This window comes from Varanus komodoensis, unplaced genomic scaffold, assembly GCF_004798865.1.
Source record: "Varanus komodoensis strain SLA01 unplaced genomic scaffold, ASM479886v1 scaffold10, whole genome shotgun sequence".
Classification (NCBI taxonomy): Eukaryota; Metazoa; Chordata; class Lepidosauria; order Squamata; family Varanidae; genus Varanus; species Varanus komodoensis.
In genome coordinates, this window is record NW_025335269.1 from 34,499,214 (window position 1) to 34,521,570 (window position 22,357).

Consider the following 22,357-nt stretch of genomic DNA (forward strand, 5'->3'; position numbering starts at 1 on the left):
TTCATTGTAGCTTCATTCTGCTTTTGCAATGGAGCAAGGCCATGTTCCCTGTTCTACTGGGAAGCGGGTTACAATGGAAAGCCATGAAATCGATTCTTCTGGCTTTTCTCAAAGCTTGCCCACGTTTGATGTGCCTTAATTCCCACTCGTATAGCCTTCTACCTGGAAATTACTCTCACTAAATTTAGTAGGGCCTGTGTCTCAGTAGACATGCCTGGAATCGCAGAGTTGGAGGTCTCTTAATCAAACTCCTGCCTCCCCTGCTTAAAAAAAAATACTCTGAGATTGCTATAGTTATGTTTCCTTACCTGCATTTTACCCAATCAAGCACACAGGTCTTACATCGAAAAGTTTTGGTGAAATATTTTCCCATGCAATGATATTTTCTGCATGACCTTCTCCCGTTTTTCACCCATCTGTAATATTACAGTGCAATCCTGTACGTGCCTACTAAACCCTGTTGAATTCAACGGGACGTAGTCCTTGCCATGTGTAGAGAGGTTTGCGTCTTTCAAGGGCAGTAGAGTTGTTATGTCGTGTGTTTCTCAAATGGGCTTTATTAGACATATGCTTAATGGTGCTTACTCTCGACTGATGATTTCTATAATTCAACTGTGTATGGTGAGCGTGCTCAGAATTTAAGACTGCAATCTTATACACACTACCATGTTAGTAAATCTCATTGAAATCAAAATAACTTTTCAGTAGGCATGACTAGGAATGCGCAACAAGTCTTCTTGTGGTTTGCTCTCAGAGTTGGCCTGGTTCATGTTTGTGCAAGGAATAAATGGTGCAGGAACGGTGCGGGGCTTTTTGTGCCCTGCGATCTCCTACACGCATCTACTCATTAACAAGCCCCACTAAATGCAGATAATGAGAGTGCGGCAGATAGCAATTTAAAGATTCATTCTGCTTGGCTTCTCGTCTTCCCTGCCTGCTAAGAAAGAACTGCAGAAGGAGCTAACTCAGGGTGCTTGTTTTCCCGCCTTCGAAACGGACGCGACAGGTGTGCGCATGAGCATCTGCGGCAGGAGCGAGTGGGAGCGAAGAGAAAGCTGAGTTAATGCGCTTGCGCAAAATAGCTTGGTCTTTATTTTCTCGAGCCATAGAGTTGAGAAGGAAGCCAATCTAAACGCTTTCTCACGCCCGGTTATAGTGCAAACACTGCCATATCATGGGCAAAGTGGCCTAGTACAATAGGAACAAAACTCTGTCTCTCTCCAGGTGCGTTTGACGTCGATCCTATTCCCATGAGTTGCCTCCAAGCATGTCGGTTGGGAACCGGAAGTATTTTGACATCGGTTTGGCCTCTAGTTCCGTGAACCTCAAAGGGGTGGTGTCTGCGCGCTTGCGCATTTTCTTCTATGTACGGTGCGCAATATTTTCACTGACCGGAAGCGAATGCGAGCGGGGTGGGGGGGGAGCGGGGAAGGGGGACCACCACTACTGTGGATAGGAGTTAGCAACAATTATGTTGCGCCGGATCCTGACCTTGCTCATTCACCCGTTGTTTTTCCCCAGCAGCGGTGCAGTCAGGGAAGGCGTCATGTTTTATGCGGTGCGGAAGGGCAGGAAGACCGGGGTATATCGCAGCTGGTAAGTATTCACCCGAGAGGTAGGGGCAATCAGCCTGCCTACTCCCACTCCTAGTTTCGGATTTGAGCCTTCGTTGGCGTATGTACCATTCATCCCGTTTAGGATGATTGCCTATGCGTGTCTAGACAAGAGGAGGGGATTCCTACAATTCCCAGCATGCCCCCGCCATCAATGGCGAGGGCATGCTGGTAGTTGTAGGATTTTTTCCCCGGCTAGACATGCCCAGGATTGCCCTTTAAGATATAGCCCCATCTCTTCCACGGAGTTCAGACTTAGAGATCTCTGCCTGCCCGTACCCATGTTTCTGCCCTAAAACCTGTGAAGTGAGTTAGACTGAGCAGGGTGAATTTTCTCTCTGAGTGGGTTTTGGGCCTCAGTGGTCATCTGACACTGTTGAAATGATCTGGGTAAATGAATCTTAGAAAGGTACTAAATTTATGCCATTTTTAATACCATTCACCAAAGCACCTTGTATTATTCATAAAATACAGCCAGTAATGTCAACTCTTTGAACCTTGGTATTTAAAAGTTATTGGCTGGGAATTGATTGAGAAGAAAGATTGCTAAATTTCTTAATTACTGAATTTAAAAAGCAGGCATTCACTGTTCAAACCTTCCCTGACTTATTGGTGACTTCAGGCCAGTCACTGTTTCTCCCCCACACTACCTTAGCAGGTTGTTGGAAGCATAAGTTGGGAAGGGAGTTCTGTTTTAACCCATCATGAACTCCTTAGCTGGAAAGTGATATAATGTCCTTAAGAAATGCAATTAAGCTTTCCATAGACGTTAATTCAGCTGCTTTTGTTAGGACTTAGGTTGAATAATATTTCTTTATGAACGTGGCCTTAACACTTTATACAATGTACATCTGCTCAGAAGCACTTCCAGTAAGTCCAGTGATACTCACAGCGTGCATTTATAGGGAGTGCAGTCTTAGAACTCATAACCGTGCCTCTACTTTCACTTGTCCCATGGAAGCTGGGGAGACCAAGTTATTCCAACCTGATAACAGGTTATGCATAGCATACATTTTGTTTTCCAACTGATATTTTTATAGGGAGGAATGTAGAGAACAAGTTGACCGATATCAGAATGCCAGCTTTAAGAAATTTGCAACAGAGGAAGCTGCTTGGGACTTTATACATGGCGAGTCAGGAGAACGAGCAGGTAAGCCCTTGGAAGCAGTGGTGCCTGACAGAAATACAAAAGCAGGCTGCTTATTAGTTTGGGTATGCCGGATAAAGCATATAATAAATACAATAGGTTTGTATTAAAGGAAGTTCTTTTGGAATAGAGCCCACTGAATTATTTATTTGGGAGGAAATTAAGTTCAGGCTGCAATTGTTTTAAATTTACATTTGTGAGTGCTTTGGTTTGGGTCTGCCACTGCCACTTGTCACAGAATAATGTTTTCCTGCTGAGAACCTCTCCATTGTCTGATCCAGTAAATTCCCTTTCTGTTAGGCCCATTGGCAGAGGATCCAAGATGTGCTGGTGCATTGTCATGTGATGGCTCAGCACCTGTTCCTGAAGGTACTCCTCATATTGTCCTGCTTTGTAGTGTTGTGTCAGGTGCATGATGTCCCAGGCTGCACCCCACTGCGCTTTGGAATCCATGTAGTCCACAAGTTGTTTTGGTGGGTGATACACAACATTATGTTTGGACAACAGTAGAAAGAGCACATGATACTGGTTACTCTTTGTTGTCATATATTTTCTGTGCACATGAGAGAGGGAATACTAATGAACTTCCATTGTTTTACTGGAATTGACGGTATGCTTGTTAAATAGTTCTCATGTCCTTCTCAGGTGTGTGGTTTTATTTTTATTATTATACCATACAAAGGCCATCCAGAGCACCAAATGCCAAAAATCCCCACAAATATTAAATGAAAAATGTTTGGTGTCAAGGAGTCAAATTATTTCATCTCTTGTTACATTTTTACATGAATAAGTTCCATTTACTTTAGTCTCATTATTCATAGAAACATGAGATTTGTGAATATTAACATATTTCCATTTTTATTTTTGTGTAACTTGTTTTTTATTCCTTCAAGGAACCAGTGGTGTAGCTATGGAAAGGCAAAGTAGTAATCATTACCATGATAACAAGGCTACAACTTGGTCAGATTACAGCTCATACAAGCGACCATACAGCCAGCCTTCAAAAAGCCAACATGACAGAAAGCGCACAAAATACACTGAAATACCTTCATCAGAAAACAAAGATAAATTCTCATATGTAGGTAAGTGCCTTTATCAACTACGGTGCTGAACAAACGTTGTCAACTCACAGTTGTAAACTAAACTGAGTTTAATTTCTGATTCTTTAAAATGTATAAAAAGTCTCTACATTCTTCATTTTTACCCTTGCAACAATTCTGTGAAATGGGTGCACCCCCACCCCCAATTTGAGAGTCTGCAAACAGACTTCCTAACTGATGTCCAAGAAGTTCTTGGCCAAGCTCCCAGTCCTGTAGTTCATTCTTGCACTGGGTGTTCAGGTTGCTAGAGCGTCTGCTACGATGCCAATAACATGGATACAGAGTTTGCCTTTACAAACAAAAACTCAAAATGTGTCTGCTTCATACGAGGAAGAGAAGAGAAAGGGAGTAGCAAGGAATAAGACTGAATGAACATGCTTAGATGGATTTGAACTTGATTAACCTGAGAAATAAAATGTCTTAAAGGGAAAAAAGGGGTTTTGAGGGAAGAAAGATTACTCCAAACTTGAATTTAGCTTTCGTTATCTTCCCTAGAATCCTTTTTAATTACATCTGAAAAATTGGTCTCATAAATTAAAGGATGTCTAGATCCGTTGCAGAGTTTCTGCAAAATCGCAGAAGTTGCACAATCCAGAAAGAATAGCTAGATCTATACTCAGTGCCAAGTTTAGCTTTCTGATCTATGATTTCAGGGCAGATGTGTGTGTCTGAGTTGTGCATTTGGCTCCTTCTCAGGTGAGTTGATGCCCTACTTATAAAAGCATTTTTTTCCTATTTAGGAGATTATGCTGTTGTTTATACAGATGGATGTTGTTCCAGTAATGGGCATCGTAAAGCATGTGCTGGATTGGGTGTATACTGGGGACCCAGTCATCCTCTGTAAGTAAGGTGGTTCAGCAATATGCTGTCAAAATAATTCATTCTGTTTATTGCTACTCAGTATTCCATGCGCTTGGATCTCTTCTGTCTTTCTAACCAAGAGGCAGGGTCTGTTCAGAAGAAGGAAGCCACCCTCCACTTCTTTAGAGCCAGTCTTTCTGATGCCTATTTATGTGAGCAGTTGCCGGTTCCCAGCCTTATCTGGTTGCGCAGTGCAGTTCAGTCTGAGCAAGATTTCACTTCTTTCCAGGCTGGGCTGATGGTGGATGCTGTTCATGAAATCTATCCAGTGGTTGTGTCCTCTATTCTTAAGTACCCAAGCATGCTTGAATTAGCCGAATTTCTGTCTCAATCTACCTCCTCTGCATGGAAGAGAAAGACATAGGAAAGATAATCTTTACTTTCCTTCTGGAAGGAGTCCTTAGTTCCTAGGAGGACTGCTTCCTTAGTGAGGGATGCATATTGGTTACTGAAGCAGATGTTTTACCCAAAAACCAAACTGTTAGAGGTGCAGTAATAATTGTGGAGATCCTTAGATGCTAACATGATGATTATTGGCAGATTATCTCTTCCCTGGTTAAAGCTGTTAGCTAAGAATTGGAATTGGTGTTTCAGAAATCAAGTGATGGATGTGATCTGGATACCTTTGAGATACATGGAAAGAAGCACAGCCTCCCATTTTGCTCATCCATTGGTGGGTCAGAGCTGGGGAGAGCCTGGCTACCAACTCTGCTCTTCCCTTGATTGTGTTTGACAGACATTACCTGTTTGGAGATGTAAGGTCCAGGGTGTGGGTGGCAGGCAACTATGATTGGAATGCTGGGACTAGGGCGCCGGTGCAAAGCAGAGTCCTTCAGCAGGCCAGAAGCAAGAGGTGCATCTGTGTAACAGTCTCGGGTCAAAGCCAAGGAGATGATAGATCCAAGCAAGCACAGTCCAAAGGTGAAGTTTCAGAAAGACAGTCACATTCAAGAGCAAGGTGGGGTCAGGGAGGATGGGTGCAGGTGCCTGGGAATCAGAGTCAGACTGGAGACAAGGATGGAAGCAGGCATGGGCTGGTGCTGGACTGGAATCAGGCAGGGCAGGAACCAGGGTTCAGGCATGGCAATGCAGGAAACCAGAGCATGAGGGAGTCACCGGAGCAGCTCATGATGCTTTCTCAAAGAGTAGCAGGGCAGGGAAGTCTCTTCTGGTCTCCAGGGCTCCTCAGGTGTTGCCTGCAGGCACTTGCAGGGTTGTGCAGGCACTCATCCTGACAGGAGAATGGATAAGCCATATGAGTAATGGCTAGTAAAACAATAAATAAACTGATTATGAGGCCCTGTCCTTTTCTGCACAAAAGCAAGCACTTCAGTTGCTCTTGAACATTCACACCTACAGCCTTTCAAGCATTTAGGGAAAACACAGGATAAGGTAATTGCTCAGGTGGCTTTCCCTCTACCAAATGGTCCAATAGAAAGTAATCTTAACTCTGCCAAACAGCTGGCTGGCCCATCCACCTACAGTTCAGTAGTTGTATGCTGATGTTTTTGGCCCCCCATCCTTCATCAGTATCAGAAAAATGAACAAATCAGGGAGAAGCATTCTAGTGTTTTCTAGACAAGGAGGCAGTTGAGTCCAGCTATCCACAGTAGTGGTGGTAACAAATGTTTACTCCTGTCCTAAAGAAAAATGAAGTGCTACTGAACATAAGACTTCAATAAGTTCCCCATTATTATTTGTTTAAAAAGAAAATGTTGTTCTCCGTGCTTAGTTGTCTCTTGATCTCTAAAGAAGTAGCCCTTCACATCCTGGATAGTGCTGCTTGCTTTAGGTTTCGCCACTTTGCCTTCCAGGGCAAGCACAGTTAGCCCTTTGAACTTGTCAGCTCACCCAGATGATTCAGCAGAATCCTAATTATTGTGCTTGTAAACTTCTAGCTTGGCTGTGTGTGTGGGTAGTCTGCATCTGAGCTGGAATATTGAACAGGCAAAAGAGCTGACGATAATTTCTAGCAAGAGGAGCAAAACTTGCCCTGTTCTTTCCTGCAGGATCTAGCGTCTGAGGATGGTGACAGGTATCATATTGTCTAGCGTGTTCATATTGGACAAGAGATCCACAAACTGGATCTCATTCAGTAGGGGAGTGTCCAGATCTGCCAGCTCGCCCTTGTTTAGTTCCTAAGGACCTTAATCTGAGACATGGGGGAGGCAGCACTGGGTGTGAATAAGAAGGGAATCTGTAAGCACAGAGAAATGCTTCCCTCTGCTAGATTTAAGAATCTAGGTCATATAGAAGAGTAATTCTGCCGTTTGATGCTTGCCTTAGTTGACCTATATGAAATCAAGTGCAACACTGATCTGCTCATTGGAATGGAATAATTTAATATGTTCTTTTTTTCAATAATCAAAATTATTTCAGTACTGAATTTTTCCACTTTTTTCAATAGCAATTCAGAAAGAGACTTAACATGGTATCTCAGTAAATTTGGAAATGCCTCGGTCGAAGTAGGAATATAGGAATAACAGTAATTTCTTGTTCTTTCAAAATGGAGATCCTGTCTTACCTGGTGCATCATGGCAGGACATATTAAAACAATACATAGAGAAACTTTATACAATCCCAAGGGTAGCATCCATGCAGTATTTGCAGGTCTATTTTGGTAGGTTGTATCCATGTTTGTACTTCCTGTCTTAAATGTGTCCAAAGCAAAAGAACCATCTCAGGTGGGCATTGATGTAATTCTGTACCTTGAGATGAGTTTGTTACCATCTAGATAGAATTCAGGAGTTAGTCACATGTTTACTTAGTGGCATTTTCAATGATTTGTCTATTTCTTAATCCACAGAAATAGCAGTGAGAGACTTACAGGACGGCAGACCAATCAAAGGGCTGAAATTCATGTAAGTGGAAAAAAGAAACACCTGTATACAGAATCTGTGAGACTCAGCTATTCAGGTGTCATAATAGCAGTGGGAATATATATATATATTCTTGCTTTTCCTCTTCTTTGAGGTCTTGAATAGTGGTAAAGTAAACCTAGAAAAGTCCGGTGGCCCATTGGCATTCTTGGAGATTTTTTTTTTAAAGGAAAAGTAAATATTTCAAGGGAAAGCTACTACAATGTCTTTAATTCAGAGGAGTCCAAAGAATCATTTAAGAATTTGTTGCACAAATGCATTTCAAGAACATTCATGATTGATAAGAGTTGTCACAGAGAAGAATTAGATAGCTGGAGAGATTTGCAATAGCAACTCTTAAAACAATGGTTAAATAGTTGAGTACTTTTTAACTTCATCTGGAAGGTAACTCGCACATGTGTGGATGAACAACATCCTGTGCTGCAACTCATTTATAGTAATTTTTCATCTAAAACTAAAATCAATGTTGCTTGTTTAAATTCCTATCTCCTGAGGTGTGTTCTCTAAATCTTTTCTTCAGGCAGCTTGCAAAGCAATAGAACAAGCAAAGAGCCAAAATATCAAGAAACTAGTGATCTATACTGACAGCAAGTTCACAATTAATGGTAAGCAGTAGTGGGAAAGTGGTAATAAGGTAAAGGACATGTGAAATTGCCTTCCTAAAAAATAATAGATTGAGCAGTGTGTGAATGTCTATTCTGATCTCTTACGGTACTTCCGACACAGCTTAATCCTTTTCTGTAACCAGGTGTGTCTACAACTTTTCTTTTGGTGGTTTTTAGAAAAGGAATCTATGTAAACCTACAGAGTAGGAGCCTCATTTGATCTGTTGGGTGGGAGGAGGGAAGGAGTTGCTGTGAGTAAGAGGAACTGTTGATTTGCTGGATTAAACTTCCTTTATAGCATCTTCTGTCTGTTGGTGGGTCTGGCTTCCTTCTGGGGTTCAGTTGTGCCTGAAGTGTTTTGATGGTCAATGCTGTTTTTCTTTTTAATCTTAAACATAATCCTAGTAATCCATGTCAAGTTCAGAAAAACTTGCAACCCCCCCCCCCCTTTTTTAAATGCTCTTGCAGATTCTACTAAAATATTAGGAAACTGAATTGAAGGAGTGAACACGGAATCAGCCATTCTTTGCAGAAGCAACATGCTGGCTGTCTGGTGCCCCCATTGTGTTCCATTTTGCACTGCCAGCAAAATTCAGGGCAGCTTTGCAGGGAAACAAAGCACATGGGAAACATGCCTTGTTTGCAAGCAGATTTCTGCTCCTGGAAGCACAATTCTGCTTGGAAAGAGCATGCGTGTTCCCTGCAAGACCACCAGAACTTTGGTTGCTGCCAAGGCACATTCAACAGTGAGTGAGAGTCCCAGTGGGATTTGGGGAGGGGGGATGATGCAGGCTCCTGATCCCCAAAGGATATCCACCCTGTGCCTTTACAGCTTAATTAGATCAATTCCCTTTCCTTAGCCTTTTCCCCTCCAGTGACTTGGATCCAATGCTGTCCTCCTGCTGATACGATTGGGAATGAGGCAGTTCCTCCTGGTTCCACACACCCTTAAAGTCTCTGCAGGGTTGGGAAATCCTCTGGAGCAGATGTTTCATTGGCAGTGAGGGTTGCAGGAGAAAGAAAGAGAACATCGTGTTTTACTGGCAGACATCTGCCAGTGTGATGTTACATTTAGTCCAGTTCTCCACAGCATAGAGACATAACCTCAAATGGTGCAACTTGCTGAATGTGGAGAATGGGCAAAACATACATGTATACTCTTGCAAATTAATGCAGTACAGTCAGAAACCATGGACAGTATTACAGAAGTTGGAGATCATCTTTGCTTTTGTTAAACACAGGATGTGCCAAGAGTCATTTTGAAATAGAGTTGCAATTCTTTACATAGATAACATAAGTCACCTTTATGGAAGACAAGGATCTTGAGAAGCTGTGTAAAACAAGCTCTAAGAATTTTAATATGTGTATGGTACTTAATTTTAAAACATGTTTGTTGATTCAAGTCCTAGTTGTAAACAAGCATGCAGGTCTCTTACATTTCTGTGTAAAGCTAGGAAACCCTGTTTTCTGGGGATTATGTTGCCAGCAGAACTTGTGCCCAGGGGAGCGTGTGCTCCAGGCCCTTTTGGTCTCTCCCTCCCCCTCTCCCTTCTCTTCAGTCGCAAGACCTGCTGGCCAGCATTTTTCCTCTGGCTTTTCTCTTTCAGTTCATTTACTTTCAGTACCAATCCATGTGCTGACACTGAAACTCTGAAATTGCCCAGATTTTAAAATTGTAAACACCATGACCAGGGATCCAAAAAGCTGATTCACATTCCAAAGTGTCTTAAACTTTTGAAAAGCTAAGATTGGAAACAAGTAAGGCATCTGCACCAGGCTTAACTTTCACATTGAGCCAGGATCCAAGAACACTTGCCAGGTTGGTGTGGATCCCTGTCCATCAGTGGTAAACCTCAGGATACCAAGTTCAGTGTTTACTGTGGCAAGTGAGGCCATTTGTAAGCTGAAATGTACTTAACATGGTAGGCTGTAGAGGACTAGAACAGACATCATTTGTCTTAGTTGCCAGTGGATTACAGTGTCCACATGGAGCAGCCTCATCCATCTGGGTATTCTCCAAATATTTTGGACAACATTTCCCAATATCCTTGACCTTGACCATTTGTCATCTTGGCTGCTCCTGACAGAAGGTGAACTCAATACATCTGGAGTGCACAAGTTAGGCTACCTATTTAGCGTCTTCTCTGTTTGAACAACTTGGGCTGAATAGCAATTTGTAGTTGTGGCAGAAGCCAAGAGAGAGCATTTCGGTAGACATTTTATGGCAACAGTTTCAATTTTGCCTTAAAATAACATTTTTTAAAAAACAGGTATAACAAATTGGGTTCCAAATTGGAAGACTAATGGTTGGAGAACCAGCACAGGAAAAGATGTGGTGAACAAAGAAGACTTTGAAAGGCTTGCTAAGCTTTCAGAAGGCATGGACATCCAGTGGGTAAGTAGCAGGGTGCAGAAGGTTGACTATTAAATATTATGCACTAAAGCACGCATCTCTCACAAACTATCAGTAGGTATGGTTAATGGAAATACTCAGTGGTGCCTCTCATTTTGAGGAGGAGGAGGGGCTGTAGGAATCGGAGCTGGCGCGGGCAGCAAGATTTTTGGCAAGTGAGCAAGTGAGGTGGTCCCAGCTTCCAGTTGCTGATTGAATAATATATTAGTCGGCGTTAGTCCTTTAAGACAAGCCTGGACTTTACACCACGTGGATAAAATCCTGGAAGTCATTCTGGGATGATCCTGAAAGCAGCTGCCAATTTTACACCAATCCTCAAGTTTCATCGTGCCTGACTTTGACATCCAAGGGCAAATATCATGAATTGCTTTAATTAATGCTTCGACGTCACTTTCAGTGACAGAATGTCCCTCTTTAGTAAGTAAAAAATGAATGTCTCGTTTAAAAGCCTGTTGCTCAGTAGACAAAGAAGAGCCCATTGTGTTCTAACTTGACCAATCACACTCACCCGGGATCCGAAGATGCGTGGCGCCTGTAGCCCGTGCCGGGCGTGGGGAGGTGACGACCGCGGGAACCGCCAGCTAGCAGCCGGGGTTGAATCAAGGCAAACCGCTTGCCTTACAAAGTTGCTTCACTGGGAACCGCCAGCTTGCAGCTGAAGGTTGAAATCAAGGCAAACCCTTTGCCTGACAAAGTTGCAAAATTGCCTCACAAAGTTGCAAAACTGCCTCACACGGGGCACCAGCTGTCGAGATCCAGCTCGACAATTGGTGTGAGAGAGTTCAGAGAGAGAATTAAAACACTGCAGACGAGAGATAAAGTTTTAAAGCATGCTTGGTTGGTTGTTCGGGAGAACAAAGAAGATCTTCGCAGAAAATTCCTTACTGCGTCAACACAAGCAGCCCTTTTTATTATTTCACAGATTGATACATTTGTACTTGCGTAATCCAATAGCCATCGAGTAAAGCAGTGAACACCCTAGTTGATTGTGCGCAAGCGCAGGATTCACAAAGGCTTATTGATTGCTTATGCGCAGGCGCGGGTAACAGGAAGCGTACTTGTTGCTATATGTGGTCACAAGCCTTATATGGTTACACAGGTGAAGTACAATGCTATTAGCTGAGTAAGTTGCAATACTATTGGCTGGTAAGTTGCAATACTATTGGCTGAGCGTAACGTGCCTAGCTACAGCATGAATGCTGCGAGGCAGGGATGAATTCCCACAATACTCAGTTGGGAAATACTAATATAAGGGAAGACTGTTTACAGGAAAAGCATGTCAGTGTGACACTTGCCATCTTCCTTCTTCCCTCGGTTTTTGGGAATTGAAAGTCCATATTGGGTTCTAACTGCAAGTATTGGTCAAATTTATCACTAACACTCAGTTTTAGATTTTTTTTTATTTTTTTTTTTTTGCATGTCCGTGCTGTAGCTTCTGAAATGATATAAAGAAAAAATCAAAGTAGCTTAAGGGTGCCCTTTCTGGCCCTTGATCTGAAAGCCAGATAAAATGTAGTGCAGGCAAGGATTTGCTATTTTCTGTGGAAGATCATAGAATGCAGATTGCTGCATCCTTGTAGTAATGGACTTGGACTTTTGTTATCCACAGATGCATGTTCCGGGTCATGCTGGGTTTACTGGAAATGAAGCCGCTGATCGACTAGCAAGAGAAGGGGCTGGAAAGGCCTTATCATAGCATTTTATTACTAGACATTTTTGTTGAGTTTTGGGCTCATAAAGAATAAAGACCTGTACAAAAAATTGCATTCAGTTGCCATCTAGCTGCTGCAGAATTCAGAAGATTCGGGTGTTAATCGTTACACTGTTTTAAAAATAGGGATTTTAAAAGAGATCTGATTTAAACAATGACGGTTTCAAGCATTGGACATCTCACATTTTTATGAAGCATGTCGCTAAAGTCTCACATGTTTCCCAATTTTCTGAGTTGTGTGTTTGAGTTGTATAAACTTTGTAAAGGTAGGAAAGTGAGAAGTGTCCAAATATATGAGCAAAGGAAATACAGTCTGATTGCTTGGACAACACTGTGTTTCCTATGGAGAGTTTTAAAATAAACTTTATTTTTTGTTTTAATCCTGGTATCTGTGAAGTTGACTATGATGGATACGACAAAGAAACCAAATTATTAGGATGCAGCAGGCTTGCCCACTCCGATACACCATCCGGATAGCAGCACACTCAGGTTCTCAAACTTCTTCTTGTCTGTGTATTAACCAAATAGCCAGATGTGCTGCATGGTCACATGGTTTATGTAACATGGTTACATCTACAAATAGTTTTTAAAGTTCAGATATTACTTCTATATTCTAACTTTCAAGGGCTGCAAAACTTCTTTCTTCCACCAAGTGTATTACAATTCTGATCAACGGATAGAAACAGAAGCAGGTACATGTATTTGATCATTATGGAAGTAGAGGAGGCGTATACACAGCACACTTGGAAGCAAAATGATGTTAGCAAGCCGCTTGCACCATCCTGGAAGTTTTTCAGCTGGTCACCACTTTGTAAATCACATTAGGTAGACATGTTACAAAATAGCATTGCTGTTCTTAAAAACACATCTCTCTTTGAAGAATCTAGTATGCTATCTCCTAAACACAAAGCAAGAACATGTGCTTTATACTGGAATGATCTACCCCTGCTCATCTGTACAAGACATCAAGCTGATCTTTCCCAGCCCTTCTGTGTTGCCAATCTTTTTAAATGAAGAACTGATCCCAAAACAAGTGTTTATACCAGTAAGTTGGTAACAGAGCAGTTAAACCTAAAATTGTGCACACGTAAGGATGAAAGTATGACATTTAGCATATGTCTATACTCACCATCGCTAAACATTTTTATGACTCCTAGGCAATGCCCCACTCTGGAGACAAGAGTAATAAAAACATTCTATGTAGTCCATGAGTCAGGACAATCCTTACCTATGCAATGAATGATGCCGAATGTAATTTTCCTGTGAATGCACAACTACAGAATAGGTGACAGACTTGCAACAGGTTTACAGTTTTGTTGTATATTGCCAAGGTCATCCTGGCTGTGTAGCAATATGAAGAGGTTTGCAAAAGGTAAGTGCGGAGAGTAGGGGAGAAAAGAAACAAGTCCTGGAATACTCCATGTAGTTATCCCTCAGTCCAGTCCAGTGCTGCATGAGCTGTCACAGCATCACTTCGAGGTCGGTGTTTTCTTTGAGCATCAGACTGTATATTGTCACCTTTCCACAAAGAGTCAAACGTATTAATAACTGGAATATGTGCCCCCAGACCAAAATGCTACTCTGAATCATATTACCTTCAGGTAACTTGGCAACTACAAGATAGCACAGTATTGCATCTAGTCTGGTGCTTTTACAAGGAGGAAGATACTTCCAGTATGACACCTATCTGTAAATGATACCTAATGTGAATAGAAATAAATATGGAATGGAGGAGTGGATATCACAATAAGATGAGCTCTATTCTACATTTCTTTGTCATAACCATCTGGCCCAGCCTTCAGTGCAGGATGCTGTTAAGTGTGGGGACCCTTTGCCTCCTGGGTGCGATATGACCTTGTTCTTCACTGGAAAGGACAAAATGTCAGCTTTGGATACATAGCTGATATTTCCAGATGTCAAAACTACATTCCTGACATCCCTAACACTACCGTCATTCTACCCAGTATATAATGTAGAATTTCTATGTAACAAAACCAGTGGATTGTGCAAAGTCAATGAGGCAAAGCATGGTTTTCGAAAAGGTCAAGATCTCTGGAGAATATTCAAGCAATACAGACTGCTCTCAAATGACACAATGCGTCCAATATATCAGGGAATGTGTGTGTGAGGAAAGGTATTTCAGAGAGACCTGCATTTATTGTCTTGTGTTGGTCCGTTTTATAATCACCCAATTCTGTTGGAATCTTAGGAAAATGAGGGGATCCATTGGTACTCTATGCTAATGTTACCTATAGGCATATAGAGATTGGATGGCTAACAAACTTTAGTATTTTTATTATTTAAGCCGAGATTGATTGTAAGTTACATCTACCTCTAGGCTATGCCTCTGCAGTTTGCATGGACAAGCACAAGGATCAGACATGAGTGTTTGTGCCTGTTTTGGTACGTGAATGTCTAATACAGGCCTTGATGCTGGCAAGTGGCACTGGAAGGGCAGAGTGGAAAGGGAAGCCAAGGAGGAGGTCAGGACAGGAGCAGCGCAGCCCAAGGCAGCTGCTGGACTTGGGCGGCCAGAGGTGCCTCTGTCTTACAATGCTTGCTGTGGCAGCTCTTTACTCCACAATCTCCAGCTCCAGCAGCTCCATATCAGCCACAGAGTTTGCAGTAGGACTCACAGAAACAGCCCATTTAAGAGGCTAATGTAAGGTATGGAAGCATGAAGTCACGATGTATAGTGTGATGCCATATTGCAGTTCCCTTGCATAATTGTGTGTGTGTGTGTGTGTGTGTGTGTGTGTAATGAGTTCTCAGAAGGAATGGAGAAGTTTCATCTGAGATTGAACTGAGGTACCTATAATGAGTGGGTTGATAATTTATTTATGTTTGGGGATATTTGTATTTTATCTTTGTAAGCCGTCCTGAGGCTTTTGCAAAGGATGGTATATAAATATCCTAAATAAATAAATATAACTTGATAGGAGAACTGCAATTTCTGTTCGGTGTTTGCTCACTGCTAGTGTGAATACCTCTAATTTCATTAACTGCTCAGGGCTACATTAAGCACTTGCACTAACCTACCGCTATAAAGAAGACAACATTCTTCCATTCTAGTATGCTTGGAATTCTGCAAGCCTGAGTTCTAAGCAAACAGCTAATCTTATGGGTGGGTAAATAACGACTAATATTGTAATAGTAATATTATGCAAGTTGATCGCGGTTCAAATAAGGCATTATCTAATTAGTCTGGAACATCACACCATTACTAAAAGGACTTTTGCTTCATTATCAAGCTGTTTTGTCAAGATTTGATTGAACATACATTGAGTCTGTCGCATCACTTTTAAAGCCCCTCTTTCTCTGCCTTGTTCTAAAAGATGGATGAGAAAACATAAAGGAAGGTGCCTTTTCACTCTGGTCCTGATCAGCTCCTCGGGGTTCTGGGTCTGTTATATAGCTTTTTCTTTCCGATGCTTCACTGACACACAATCCAGTTTTTGTCTATACCAGTGATTTAGCTACATGAAAAAGCACGGAGTAAATGGGAGGAACCAAGCTTAGCTAATGTGTTGTGTTCCATGCAACTAATTAGACAGTAAGCACATCTCCTAGGGAAATCACCACCACAAAAGAGAGAAGTGCATTCAAGCCTGACACGACATTCTCTGCCTGGATGCCCTGCAATTTGACTTCCACATTGTCCTGGTTCTCTTTAGATTATTAATGATGTCTCATGACCAGTCCTCTATTCGTATTCCCCTTCATCCATCAGAATCTGTGGTACTGTTGATCATTCTCTCCTTGAACTTGCAAGGCAAAAGTCATTTGCTGATCTCCTTGGGAGGTGATGGCTCAGAATACACAACATGTTTTTTTCCATGACCGTTCTCCCTTCTAGAGCTTCTCCCCTTCTGCTGAGGTTATTGCTTATCCAGGAGGAGGAGTCATTATCTTGGTATCTGCAAGGGGGGGAATGGAACCATGGGAAATGCTACAGCTAATGGAATATCATTGGACTAGTTCTGACCATCCAGTTGCGGGGATTATTTTATTTGGGCAATTACAAACAATGTCTGTTTGTTTGCTTTTCTTGGTGCACTTGATTAGTTTAAATTCATGAAATAGGAAGGGGTTGATGGATCCAGTATTAGCCTCTGTAATTGGTAATTTTACACAGGGCTACTATTGCAGAAAGTCAATTCCTTAATAAGATATCGCTAGCAACCCTTAATTTTAACACTTGCTTTTGGAGAGCCACAAAAGATCTAAACAGGCACATTTTCTTGCTACTTCTTTCAGCATGAGATCTTCCTGGAGTTGTTCCTTGTGTCCCAGCCACAAGTGTGGCTGCAATCGGGGCTGGCCCTCTCGTTAGGCAAAGTGAGGTATCTGCCTCCGCTAGTTAGCCTCAGCAAGGGGGTGGGGAGTGGGGGGAACCACATAATGCCCACTTGGGGCCCCCTAAGCTAGTCGGCTTCCTTGAAGTGCAGTACAGAAGGCTGTTCGGTCACCAGGAGAGAAAGATTCAAATGCCTGTCTGGTTTATTTATGTGGAAAGCATGGCATCTAATTCTCGCCTCTGGCACCAAATGAGTAGACTATAATACCCCCATCTTTTATTCTGCCTCAGTCCAACCACCATTCTTCTGCCCCTTTGCCAGTTTAGAAAGCTTGGGTTTTCTCAGGATAGAAATGCTTCCAATGCCCATGTTCAAAAGAAACCAAACCCAGATTGGACCAATGACAGAAACAACACACCTACCAGCTCCATCAGTTTCAGCTCCATAACAGGCTTTTAAAGATTTAATTCTTTAAATCAAGTTACAACCTGCTCCAGGAAGCCATCATGAGTAGCATGTTAGAAGCTAAAATAAAACATTTATGCTCTTTAACTCAAAAAAACACAAAAGGTCTCTTCCTATAGATGCGGTTGGGACGATGATCTCTGCAACTTGAGGTCACTGCCACCCTTCCCCACCTGGAGTCCTCTGGATCATGGGCTACAAGCCCCATATCATGCAGACCCAGAATGATGGGAGCTGTAGTCCAACACATTTGGAAAGTGCTAGGTTAGGGAAGTCAGGAAGTCAATAAAAGCCTTGTTTTTATTGCTTAATCTGTGGACCAGGCCATACTGTAACTCTCCCCTGCCTTCCGACCACCATAAGGACAGCAAAAGCTTGTTTTAAATTAAAACAATATCCTAACCTCCTTAGACCAAGGCTGGCTGCACTATATCCTATACCAGTGGTGGTGAACCTATGGCACGTGTGCTGCAGCGGGCACACAGAGCCCTCTCTGTTGGCACGTGCGCCAAGTCGCCCCAGCAGCCAAGCATCAGATAACAGTGCACACAGGAGCCATGCACATGCTCGGAAAGGAGTAGAGGCACCAGGCGATGATGTCACGAGCCGCAACTCATTCGTGGCAACTCGTCCGAGCTTTCACATGGCCGGTCAGTGCGCTTCCAAGGATGTATATCTATTTGCTTGGACTGGCTGTGAATTTTAATACATTTCATTTTTATTAACACAAGATTTTAGCTTTGAGTTTTCTTATGAAAAATTGAAATTTGATATGTAAGATTTAGCAAAGAGATGTTCTAATTAAGAGACTGAGATTCTTTTAATGTTGTGCCATCCTCCTGGCATATTTGAATCTGCAGCATCATATTTAGTTGTTTGTGAAGAATATATGAAAACAAGAGCAAGGATATATACGTATATTTGCTTGGACTGGCTGTGATTTTAGCAGAAGCCCCCACAAGGTAGGAAATGCACTCAGATGCTTTTTTCAGAGCAGGCCAAAAGTCCCCTTGTGCTAGTGATCAGCAAATTCAAGAGGAACCCCAGCTGAGAATCACTGCCGTAGATCATTGATCCAGAGAATATCCAATTCTTTAATGTTAACTAATAGTGTTAACTAGTTTTGGTATAGGAATTGGTATTGGGTGCTTCATTTTTTAAAAAAATTATTGCAGTGTTGGCACTTTGCAATAAATAAGTGGGTTTTGGGTTGCAGTTTAGGCACTTGGTCTCTAAAAGGTTCACCATCACTGCCCTATACACTGCAAAAGGACACAATCTGGAGATTCTGAGGGCAATCCTGTGTATGTTTAGGCACATTTCCAAGACGACCACATTGATACGGGGATTCTGGAAGTTGGACCTGGTCTATCTAAGCATGGTCTGCGCTCTTAGACAAGGTCTGAGGATGCTCTCCTATCCATGTTTACCACCGTGAACTTAATGGGACTCACTTCTGGGAAAACAGGCATACCTGGATGCAGGATGCCTCAGAGGGTGGGTGATAAACACAAGCAGCACATCAAGATCCCCAAAGTTCTTAAATGAACACTCAGCCCTGACAATCCATGTCTGTAGCCTTAATCTTTATTGTCACGCATTTGTAGATCTCTGCCAGTGTGTGTGCATGGGTGTGGTAGGCTTTCCTGTACAAAAACTACAGAAAAGTAGGCAAACTCCTGCTTAAAATCAAAGAAAAGTTACTTTATGTTTCCCTTTGCATGTCTCTGAATGATTCAAATTATCTATAGAACAAGTTCGGATTTATCACTCCTTAGTGTGGTGTTTTGCTACATGAAAAAAGCAAGTATGTAAAGGTAAAAACCCGGTAGTATATATGAATGTCTGCTTATTGCTTAAGTCACCCTATGATGCCAAGATACAGTAGGGCAGGATTCATGAGGGGTGCTACTCAAAACATGTCACAGCTGGTTTAAGTTAAACCAGGAAGATAGATGAATATGCCTTTGTGGAATGGTGCTTCCAGATGGAGGGCTCCTAGTGCTAATAACCAAAAGACTCTGCAGTGATTCTGCCTTAACAATTTTTCTTTGTTAAGAAAAGTGGAGGGAAAACACAGGAGGGATGCATATTAAAGATACATGCAGCTGGACCACCTCATAACATTCCATGTATGAAGTAGACTCATGGCCTGGATGGTGCCGAACCTGACCATATGTACCTCTTATCTCAAACATTATGGTTTGAGATCCTAAGTGAGTCTTCTGCAAACGAGGACTCCTATTCACAGAAACCTTAAGATCCAGCGGAGGATTCTGCTGGCAGAAAGGGGGGCAATGTTTGTTGATTCCCCATCTGTTGCCTTTTACTATTCCAAAGAATCTCACAACTTCAGAGAGGAGATATTTTGAGGAAAACAAGAGGCTGCAGTGGCACAGAGGAATTGGTGAAAATTGCTTCTGCTGGTGGAAGCAAACTGAGAATCCACAACTGCATGTTTAAAAGTATCTAGCTGAGAATATAATGGTCACATGCTAGATTTAATCAAGGAATGAAGGCGGTCAGGATTTAATAGTGTATGGAGGGCTTTAATGTAATTTATGCATACACACATACATACGTACAACTCTAAAAATCTTTCATGAAGTAAAACTCTGGAACATGCAAAGAAGACCATGGGCACCCTCTGACACTTGTCCGCCCACCCTGCTGTCGGGGAGAAAGGGTTCCTGCCAATGCCAGGATCTCATCCTGTCCACCAGCCAAGAGTTATTCTAACACTTCAAGCACCTGGTGAGGTTGGCTGTAGCCCATGAAGGCTTATGCCATAATCAATGTGCTCATCTTGAAGATTCCACAAGACTCTCTCTTTGCTTTGAAAAAGCTGAAACTCCAACAATGGTTTTGGGGTGTGGAGGAAACTTCACCTGAAAAAGATTACTGGTGCACTATTTAACTTTCTGCACCTTGAGACCTGGAAATTCAAATGGCCTAATGCTGACTGTTGTTGCTTCCCTGACTGGTCTTCTAGCCGGAGTCGAACAATTTGAGAAAGTCTTCCATTACTTGCACCTTTAGAGCTCTTTTCCTCTCTGCCTATCTGTCTTTTTCAGACAGCCTTCTGGCCTGCTTAGCTTAGAAGAAATTCCTTCAGTTTTGCCTAGAGGGACTAAGGGGGGTTTTGCGAAGAGCATCTGACTCAGAATTGATTTGCTGGAGCGTTTCAGCATTTCGTGAGGTGCGTTTCCAGCAGTCCGGGGAGCTCGAGAAAATGCAGGCCTGGAGGCATCCGCAGGAGCAGGCAGTTTAGAAAAATCCTGCTGATCGCTTCTGATCCTGCCCTGTGTCGGTTTTGGATGCACCAGCAAAATAAAAATCATTTGATAACACAGCAAGCTGTGCTCGGCATATGCTTGGAAATCCACAAGCAAGAGGGGAGCTGAATTAAAAATAATTGAGAAAAAGACAACAACCCCAAGATGCAACATTTGGTGTTTCCTTAGGCTCCCGCTGTGAGCAGGGCCTGTCTGGAATTTAATGTTCAAGGAGATGTGTGTGTGTGTATAGATTGAGCCTTAAGCACAATAAATTCTTGGGGTCCTGTGCAGACTGGCAACCTGCCCTATTTCTCTCCTGCTAGATGAAAGGCAATAACACTCGCTGACTTTTCCTCTCTGCAAGCAGGCCCGAGATGATGACAGCTTTCCACTTGATTGCTTATGTGGCAGCCGAATCAAAGAAATAAGCCCACCCCCCCACACACACCCCTGCAGTGAAGCTGTAATACCTGATCGCAGTCCTCTGGCATCAGGAATGCAAGGCCCGTCTCTCTTGGCCTGATTTCCAGTCTTCCTCTGGCCTTCTAGCTCCATTCCAGAAGCTCATAGCATTACAAATGGAAAAGCTTCATTCCGTCCATGAGTATTTGTACTTAGCTGGGGGGGGGGGGGGGCGTGTGTGCATGTGTGTGTGTGTGGTGGGGGTGAATATTACCTATGTGTGCTTCCTTGGAAGTAAACCCCACAGAACGAAGTAGCTCTTACTCACTGCTATATATGTGCAGCATCAGGCTGTAAGTTGACTTTGGGGCCACAGTCTGCCCCATCGGGTTACGCAGTCCACCCCAAAGGACCATCCAGACAGCATCAGGTAAGGAGGGCATGAGGTACACTCTCCATTTTATACCCACAATCATGATTTCAGTGCTATGCTTTAAGTGAATTTAAAATACAAAGCTGTAGATGTTCAGAGTATTTTTTAAAAGATCAGTCTTAGCAAACAGTATTCTTGCTGTTCTAACCTGTCAGAAATACAGAAGCAGCTGTGAAGCATGGAATGGTTGCTGTGGTGGGTGGGAAGAGAAATGCTAGCCATGTGATTCATAACTGACATAAAGCACATTATTATACATTGTTGTTGCTGCTATTGTTACTTCTATACCACCTGTTAGCCAAATCTCACTGGATGGTGAACAACCATTAGCATGGCCATTTAAACGGCTGCCCCATAATATCACTAAGGCTGCAGTCTAAAATGGCCTACCTGTGCCCCTGGGCTTCATACAGAAACATTTAGCATGGACACTTACAAAATTACAGAGCTATAAGAATACTCAAGAGATGCTGCTATGGAACACATTTATAATAACAGCTGTTAGTGGAGTAGCTCCAAATGCATAGATTTTGCATGTCAAATTGTGCATGAACAGCCCTGAATGTGAAGCCACTGAAACTCAGTGTGTACAACATTCATTCTGATCGGCCAGTGGTCTGATTCAGTATTTGGCCGCTTTGCTCTGTTCCTGATCTCACAGAGCTTGGGGATGTGTTCCTGCACATCCTCTCAACCAACACTTGCTATGTCAAGTGCCCTAACCCAAGGACAGAACCACCACACTGGCTCAATTTCTTCCAGATGCAGAAGAGGTATAGCCATGAAAAGTGGAGACAGAGGGGGAATTGGGTGACTGCCCAGAAAGCCACTTGACAACAATTGGTTACCAGGCACTCCTTGATTGTCATCCTCCACAGGCCTGCAAAAGGGCATGAATCACTGTGATAAAACATTCTGAAGGCACTCCAGCATTGGTAGAAGATTGCTTCTAGTACTTGACCCAGGCGATACTGAGAACATTCTATGTACTCATCATTTTTATGTGCTGCAGTTTTGGTAGACATGGATGAATTGTGGGGTTTAGGAGTACTAAGCAGTATCTATCAACCACACCTTCAGGTGCAATACACAAAGGTCTTGGAAAAGATATTGTCCATGGTTCTATGGGATCAGGTCCCTAAGCATAAGGTC

General features: G+C 42.6%; 1 protein-coding gene across 1 annotated transcript; it reads left to right on the forward strand.

The window, feature by feature from the left end:
- The first annotated feature begins 1,434 nt into the window (after positions 1-1,434).
- On the forward strand, positions 1,435-12,709 carry RNASEH1 (ribonuclease H1). Its single transcript, XM_044418691.1, has 9 exons — positions 1,435-1,596; positions 2,654-2,763; positions 3,061-3,129; positions 3,654-3,842; positions 4,601-4,700; positions 7,528-7,582; positions 8,121-8,205; positions 10,476-10,600; positions 12,228-12,709. The coding sequence occupies exons 1-9, from the start codon at positions 1,472-1,474 to the stop codon at positions 12,312-12,314; spliced, it is 945 nt and encodes a 314-aa protein (XP_044274626.1). The 5' UTR covers positions 1,435-1,471; the 3' UTR covers positions 12,315-12,709.
- The last annotated feature ends 9,648 nt before the right edge of the window (positions 12,710-22,357 follow it).